Raw genomic sequence first — 7,944 nt, 5'->3', positions numbered from 1 at the left:
GGAAGGGGCGGGGCGCGTGACGGAATAGGCGTGTCGCGGTGCTGTAGCAACGGCAGCGGCCGGCATGGCCAAGCAGTACGACATGGTGGAGTGTCCTTTCTGTGATGAGGTCTCCAAGTACGAGAAGCTCGCCAAGATCGGGCAGGGCACCTTCGGGTGAGCGCCCCGCCGGCCCCGGTCCGACCCGCGCTCGGCTCCGGCCCTCCCCAGCCCTCCCCGGCCCAGCCCGGCCTACCCCGCCCTCGGGCCTGCTGTCCGGGCCCGGCCGCCTCAGCCCCGCGGCCCGGCCGCCTCAGGCCCGGGTGCCCCTTGCTTGGGTGTCCTTTCCCCAGTCACCTCTCTGGCTCCAGGGAACCAGCCTGGCCCCTGAGCACTCTTTTTCCCACCCCTGGGCCCTGCTCTGTCCCGGGCTCTGGCAGAGCAGAGTTTACTCTGGAAACGGTTGGGGCAGGGACCAGCAACTTTCCCCAAAAGGTGCAACTTTGCCCAAAATCCTTGTGGGACTGTGGGAGCTCTGGGGTCTGGGTTGGCTCAGCCAGTCCTGAGGGCGTTTAGTCTAAAGGGGATGTGGCTGGGTTAAATGGTGGCTCAGCACAGAGCTGGATGTATGGAGTTCTCGTGTGTCTTGTTTGGGCTTGTTCCTGGTCAGGAGCATCTGGTTCCTTCCTTCTTCCTTGTGCTGCTCACAGATTTGTTTCTGGTGTTATAGGGAAGTTTTCAAAGCCAAACATCGTCAGACAGGCAAGAAAGTAGCACTGAAGAAAGTGTTGATGGAAAATGAGAAGGAGGGGGTAAGTGTGGGAGCATGGCTGGGCTGAGTTTGGGAAGGCCTGGACTGGGAGGTTCATAGGTGAAAGTTAATTTTGGGGATGGCAGAGATGTGTTTTCACTGTTCTTTAACAATATTTACTGCTATAACGTGCCAGACCTTGAACCTGTAAGGGTGTGGACAGGATCCCAGCCCCGTGGCCTTTTTCCTCTTCTACTGATACTGTGATAATGTTGGGTCTTGTGGATGCCCTGCCAAGGTGTACAGGTGTTATCACCTTCTTGGCTGCAAAGGCAGGTGGCAGCAGTGTGTAGCAGTAGCTATGTGGTGCCTGGGCTGCACAGCACAGCTGCTGGGAAGTGACTGCTACCCACGTATTTCTCCTCCTGTGCAAAACCCTGTCAGCCCTGGCGCAGGGCTCCACACGGGCTGGTATTTGTGGAAGAACTGGGTAGTCCGTGAAAGGCACAGGCTCAGGGGTGTGCAGAGGTGGGGCAAGCTGGGGAGAGAGCCGTTAAACAGCATGGGCAGCAGCTAGGGAGTTTGCTTTGCAGCTCAAGCTGGGCTGTACCATGTCCTGTTATGAACAGGTGAGGTGAGGGGAGGAGGGATGGGTTTCTGTGCGCCTATCTCGGCACCACGCAAACACTTCCATTTTGTGGCATGATCTCCGTCACCAATGGTGGCCTGATGGTGAATAAATTTTGACAATCCCGGTGTTGGTGTTTTATTTTAAAGCTCTGATTACCCTTCAGTGATTTGTCGCAGTGCTACTCGAGCAGGTCCCATGCCAAGCTGCTGTGGTCACATCTCTCCTGTTCTCTAGGCAAGGGTGGCCTGGTCTCCTGCACCCCTAATCCCTGTCCTCTCTTTCTTCTTTCCAGTTCCCCATCACAGCCTTGAGAGAGATTAAAATCCTCCAGCTGCTCAAACATGAAAACGTGGTGAACCTCATAGAAATCTGCAGGACCAAAGGTAGCTTGTGGGGGCCTCTCTTGTGCAGGCTGTTGCCTTTTTTTCAGCCCTCCTTCGCTGCTGAGCAGGCTGGTGGTTTGTGCTGGGGGTGGGGTCCTCTAGCTGAACACAGGCCTCTGTTCCTGTCTGTGATGTGGCATGACAGTACACTCACCTTGGAAAACAGTTTCTAAGTGAGTTAGAATGTTGCTGCAGCCTGGCTGGAAAAAGCTGTTGTCAGTCCTGCTAGGATATGCCTGTGCCATGGTGGTGAATGCTGCCTGTCTTGGAAAACTCCCGTCTGAGAGCCTTTAAATAAACAGTGCTGGAGAGACTTTGAAGCAGAGGGTTCTCAGCCCAGAGCTGATTTCATGGCTGTGCGCAGTTGGTTCCCTGTCAGGAGCTGGAGCTGTCCCTCTCAGTTGGCTTATGACAGTTCATGGCAGCTCTGAGCTGATGACACAGCTCCAGCTGGAGACTCGCTCAGCGTCTCTTTCTGCAGATGACAGTAACTGCTCATGCTGTGAGGGCAGGGACTCCACACAGGGCAGTTCTGAGCTGCTCCTCCACCTCCTCACTTCCACTGTGTGACTGGCATGCTCAGTGCACCTGGCCTGGCTCCGTTTCCAGTGAAATTACTTTAAAACACTTGCTAGTTTTTATATATCATTCTCTTATATGGATTTGTACTGGAAAAATACTTTTGAAAGTGGCAGCTGATGTTAAAAGCTGCTATTCTCAAGACAGTAATTTCAGTTAAATAAAAACGAAAGTGGCAGGTATCTGGTGATGATGTTTTTAAAAAAGTCTGGTCACTGAACTGGTAGAAATCCCTGGCCCTGGACCAGGAACTTGAAGTTACTCCAGTACTCCACAGTGTGTAGATTATTGTCTGAACAGGTACAAGTAGAAACACTGACAAGTTAATTTTTAAATCATTGTGTGATTAAATGAGTTGTAATGATTGGGTGTCGGGCGTACGTAAGGTAAATATTTTTGTAGACATGTCAGTTTTTTGTGTTTTGTTTGAATTCCAGTTTTCATCCAAATCTACCTTGACCTCAGTTTCCAGTAAAGTAGAAACATTGCATTTGCTGTTCTCAAAATTTAAGCTTTTCTCTTTTTACCTATGAAAGGTGTGGTAGGGGCCGTATCCATGTAAGGAACTGCAAACCTGATCTAGCAGGCACCCTTCTGGCTGGCAGAGGAGAGTGGAGTGTTTCTATGGCGGTTGAGCTTAACCCTCATTTTCCGGTTGGAGTTGCTGATCAGCAGGTTTTGCTGATTACAGCTGATGAAAATTAGCCTTTGTTTTTAATAATGTTTTGCATGTGTGCTCTAGGAACAAGATTGAAATTGATTGCTTCATTTGAGGTTTCCTGTTACTGACTTTTGGACAATTTTTTGACAATTGGAGTTTTAAATTACTTTGATTAAGATCAGTCCGTTTTCATAGATGCTGTTTGAGGTTGCAAAAAGCCTCACTTTCTAGTGTTACATTAGATGGATTTTCTCTGTTTCTGCATTTTTCCTGGGGCTGTCTTTGTGGGTGCCTGCTCTATCACTGATGCAATCAGTGATAGTGCTTGGCTGGCAGCTAGCGGTATGTACACCTTGCACAGCTTGCAAGGAGGAAACCCCACAGCCGTTATGCACGTGGAACAACACAAAATTAAGCTTTCAAAGATTTTCATGGCCTTTCCTTGCCTGATGACATTCACTACTCTGATTGTCATCCCTTGTTCTTCCCTTGCTAGCTGTGCTGTCTTAGTGCCTCTTTACAAAGGATCTTGAGGCCTGCAGGTTGTCTCTGGTTCTCTGTGTTCCTGTGCCCCGAGGTTTTGTCTAGTGAGCACTGTATGAGCAGCAGGGTGGCTGGAGGTCAGGAGGAGCTGTGACGGAGTTAAGGGTCCCTTGCTGACAGTCCTTCCTTGCCTCTCCCTGTAGCCTCTCCCTACAACCGCTGCAAGGGCAGTATCTACCTTGTGTTTGACTTCTGCGAGCATGACCTGGCTGGCCTTCTCAGCAATGCTCATGTCAAGTTCACGCTCTCGGAGATCAAGAAAGTTATGCAGATGCTATTGAATGGACTTTACTACATCCACAGGAACAAGGTAATGGGCCAGATCCATGCTGTGCCCTGAAGTCACCCTGCTCTCTGTAGCTTTCCAAGGAGCGGGGTGTCTTAGTGCAGGCTGGAGGGAAGACCTTCCTTGTTCTCCACCTCCAGAGTATAAGTACCCCGCTGGTACCAGGGACCCAAGGAGGGTGCCTTAATGGCTTAACCTTTTGATGTCTGTCCTTGTACAGATCTTGCATCGAGACATGAAAGCTGCAAATGTCCTGATCACGCGGGATGGAGTCCTGAAGCTTGCAGACTTTGGGCTGGCTCGAGCTTTCAGCCTGGCTAAGAACAGCCAGCCAAACCGCTACACCAACCGGGTGGTGACTCTGTGGTATCGGCCACCAGAGCTGCTCCTAGGTAGGAGGTGAATGGGCTCTGCCGGCTTCTCTGCCCTTCTCCTTCTCCTGGGTGACTAACAACGGCATCTCCGTTTAGGGGAGCGGGACTATGGTCCCCCCATTGACCTGTGGGGCGGAGGCTGCATCATGGCAGAGATGTGGACCCGCAGCCCCATCATGCAGGGGAACACAGAGCAGCACCAGCTCACCCTCATCAGCCAGCTCTGTGGATCCATCACACCGGAGGTGAGGGCAAGAGTGTGGGCAAGCTGTGGAGGGCAGGAGAGAGGTGTGAAGCAGTGCTGTGGGCAGGGACTGGGACGGAGCACTCCTGGGCCTCTTCCCTGCCCTGTGCGATGGCTGCTGCACCTTCCTGGCACTGGAGTGTGCCTGCTGCTGGCAGGGAGGCTGGGGAAGCTCCTGCAAATGCTATTTGCCTCCTGGGAGCCAAGTGCACAGTGGGATGCTGCGCTTTCCTTGCTGCCCTGTGTAAACTACAGCTGTGATGTTACTTGTGCTCAACCTCCTAAGGAGAAGAGGGTGAACTTGGCCTCCCAGACCTCTTTCGGGAGGGGTGAGTTGTGTCCTTGTTTTTGAGTGCAGAGGGGATGCTGGCAGCGCTGAATGTGAAAGAACAGAACATTACATGTAGGAATCTGTTCTAGTCTGTGTTTGGGGGTTGTCTCTCATAAACACCCTCTGAATTTCTGCTTAAAAGAAGGGTGAGGTTTTTTTGTTTTGTGTTGAGAGGTTTGTCTTGGGTGCTTTGCACTGGTCACCTTGAAAAGCTGCTTTAATTCTGGCTTGTGATTTGTGGCATCAACTCAGCCCTGGTGTGAGCACTCGGCCCTTTCTCAGCTCGTTATTTAATGGCAGCTTGTCCTGCCCTCTTGTGGGTGATCTAGCCGAGGGATCTCTTCTCCAGGGCTGTAATCTGGTGGGGTGTGTTGTGCAGGCAGCTGCAGAGGCCTGACGCTTCTGTTACATATATTCTGTGTACATTGAAGGTGCTTGCTTTTATGTGTAGATACCTGCTGTGGTCTCTCCCAGATCAGGGTTGAGGTAAGCACTGGTGATTGCAGCAGGCTTTGCTTTCTAAGGATAAAAGGTGCCACATACATCCAGGTGGTTGTTTAGCAATAAGTTTTGTCATTTTACATTTCCGGATGTTTTAGCTGGCCCAAGCTGTGCACTCTAGTAGCTCTTGTGGGAGAACCAGAGATCCTGGAGCATCTTGGGTGTCATTCCCACACCAGGAAGACTCTGTCTTGACTTGTCCATGTGTCTCCAGGCTTTAGTGCACCTTTTAGTGCCTCCTTCATGCTGTGGGAACAAGGTCTGCCAGCTTGGTGGTTATTAAATAGTATTGTTCTCTTGGCAGTGCTCACCTTGTTTTCCCTGAGGGTGTTGCATCAAAAATGGCTTGTTCTGTTCATAATTATTTCCTTTCAACCCCCCTTTCCTGCCCCTTTCCAGGTTTGGCCAAATGTGGATAAATATGAGCTTTACCAGAAGCTGGATCTCCCCAAGGGCCAGAAGCGCAAGGTGAAGGATCGCCTGAAAGCCTACGTCAAAGACCCCTATGCACTCGACCTCATTGACAAGCTGCTGGTGCTGGATCCCGCCCAGCGGATTGACAGCGACGACGCGCTGAACCATGACTTCTTCTGGTCAGACCCCATGCCCTCGGACCTCAAAAACATGCTGTCCACCCACAACCAGTCCATGTTTGAGTACCTGGCCCCTCCACGCAGGAGGGGTGGGCACATGCCCCAGCAGCCAGCAAACCAGGGCAGGAACCCGGCTGCAACCAACCAGACTGAATTTGACAGAGTGTTTTGAGCAGGGGCTTCCCCAGCGGGGTCCCGGCTGGGCTACTCTGCAGGTTGCATTGAGCGGGGATGTCCTGGTGGGGTTGTTCTGTCTGGGAAGGGACTTTCTTCAAGGAGAAGTGTCTGCTGGCTTTAACCGAGCTCTGCCGTCCTCTCTTGTCACACAGCAGCTCAGCCACTGTGAAGCTGCATGACTGGGAAGGTGATGCCTGCGAGCCCGGGGTTGTTTCTCTGCAGCTTTGGCACAGTGCCTGTGTTTCCCCTGCAACAGTCTGTATTGGTTACGTTAATCTTGTGGATCGATTGTTATGGACCTGGTGATGGAGAAAGTGGCTCTGTCAGTGCTGGGGCTCTTGGTGAGCGGTGCTGTGACCGGCAGGACTGGGAGTACCTGCCCTGGACCAAACTGGGCCCTGCTGGGATATGTTGCAGCTCTCTCGGTTGGTCATAGCTGCTGCATGGCGTGTCCTTTGCTGAAGCGTTGATGTAGGACAAGGCAGGCGCTTCTGAGTAATGCAGAGGTGTCCTGGGGAAGGCAGAGTCGCTCTAGACAGCATGACTAACTCACACTGGCTCTAGCCTAGAAAGGGGCAAACCAGAGGGGCAGCTGGCAGAGCTGGTTGCTCCATACAGTCAGGATTTATGGTGGGAATCGTTGATCTCTGTAACAGCACGCGGTGTCCACGCTTTCTTCATGCAAACTGCAATTGGGAGTCGTGTCAGACACACCCAGCCTGCTGCATGCTTTCCCTGTAGTCCTGGCTGTGGCAGGAGTTTGGATGGGGAAGGGAGTTGTGAGTGCTCGCCTCAGCCTGGGGCGAGACCTGCTGTCCCACTGGCTGCAGGGATTTCATGATAGCCTGGCAGTGTTTGGAACACTGTGCTGGGGAGAAGGGTGACTCTTTAAACACTCGTGTGTCTGCTTCTCTGCCCTGGAGCTCTTTGCGTGAGTCTAGAGCAAGACCGCTGCCTTCCCTGGGTACAGCGACCAGCCAGAGCTTGTCCGGACCAACTCGTACAGAGCGAGTGCTCCTTCACAGCCTGCTGTAGCAGAACTGCTCGCTGAACACTTTGTCTTCCATGGCTGTCATCTGCAGCTGGCCGTTTTCTCAGTGAGCCCCATGGATCCCAAGACTTTCAAAAAAATAACATGTATGACATGCAGCAGGTGATAACCTTTGGCATTTGATAGGTTGTCCATTAACTAGACTAATGCAAAAGCCACGTCGGTAGCATAAGGTGTCAGGAGGAAGCAGTGGTGAGCAGGGCTGTTCTCGGGACAAAAAGTGAGGATGATAAAGGACGTGTACAAGGTAAATCTCTCTTGATGCGGGGCTCTGAAACAGTGTCTGGTTAGGGGGACTTGGTTTCTTTGGAAAAAATGAAGTTGGTTGCAAGCAATAAGCCAGATCACTTCTGCTGGTTGTGAATAAACACCATCCTGTCCCAAACGGCTGGTTTTAACCTTGTGTCACTCTTTTTGCCTAAAGGGAGAAAGCAGCTGGAGTGCTGTAAGACAGCACCTCTCTCATCCCTGAGGACAGGCGCCCGGGGTTGGGTTCAGACATCGCAACTCCCCCCCCTGGTGCTCCCCTGCTGGGGGGTGCCCCCTCCTGGGGCGGGTGCCCACCCCTGAGCCGTTAACAGGCAGGAGGGCCAGCGCAATTAGCGCTGCAGCGGATTAACACAGCAGCACGAGCAGAGGGTGAGGGGGATGCTGCCTGGCTGGGGGCCAGAAAGCTGAGGGGAGAACGGGGACCCTGCACCCCAGAGCAGCCCCTTGTGCCCCGGTGTCGTGCTGCAGGGGCCGGGGCCGCCGAGCTGAGTCCTGGCTCGGCCGTGCCGAGGAACCTCAAGCCGGGGTGGGCTTGCTGGCTCCGGGGGAGGAGGAAGGGTCCACGCCCGCTCGCCCTCCCTCCTCCCTGG

General features: G+C 52.8%; 1 protein-coding gene across 2 annotated transcripts; it reads left to right on the top strand.

Moving 5' to 3' along the window:
• The first annotated feature begins 14 nt into the window (after positions 1 to 14).
• CDK9 (cyclin dependent kinase 9) lies at positions 15 to 7,791 on the top strand. Of its 2 annotated transcripts, none has more exons than XM_049832103.1 (7): positions 15 to 156; positions 710 to 791; positions 1,654 to 1,744; positions 3,671 to 3,837; positions 4,034 to 4,205; positions 4,284 to 4,432; positions 5,663 to 7,791. In XM_049832103.1, exons 1-7 carry the CDS (start codon positions 65 to 67, stop codon positions 6,026 to 6,028), a joined length of 1,119 nt encoding a protein of 372 aa, XP_049688060.1. In that variant the 5' UTR covers positions 15 to 64; the 3' UTR covers positions 6,029 to 7,791. The 2 variants fall into 2 exon arrangements, with proteins under 2 accessions (XP_049688060.1, XP_049688061.1); XM_049832104.1 differs by having other exon boundaries at positions 4,284 to 4,760; positions 5,663 to 5,829.
• The last annotated feature ends 153 nt before the right edge of the window (positions 7,792 to 7,944 follow it).

The sequence above is a fragment of the Accipiter gentilis genome, chromosome 29 (genome assembly GCF_929443795.1).
Source record: "Accipiter gentilis chromosome 29, bAccGen1.1, whole genome shotgun sequence".
Classification (NCBI taxonomy): domain Eukaryota; kingdom Metazoa; phylum Chordata; class Aves; order Accipitriformes; family Accipitridae; genus Astur; species Astur gentilis.
This window is presented reverse-complemented; position numbering and strand designations above follow the sequence as displayed.

What these genes read in the sequence shown, in the direction of transcription:
- CDK9 (XM_049832103.1), top strand. Translation starts at nt 65, where the DNA reads ATGGCCAAGCAGTACGACATGGTGGAGTGTCCTTTCTGTGATGAGGTC. An exon ending in ATCGGGCAGGGCACCTTCGG is followed by an intron (nt 157 to 709) that starts GTGAGCGCCCCG and finishes CTGGTGTTATAG; the next exon opens with GGAAGTTTTCAAAGCCAAAC. An exon ending in GTGGATCCATCACACCGGAG is followed by an intron (nt 4,433 to 5,662) that starts GTGAGGGCAAGA and finishes GCCCCTTTCCAG; the next exon opens with GTTTGGCCAAATGTGGATAA.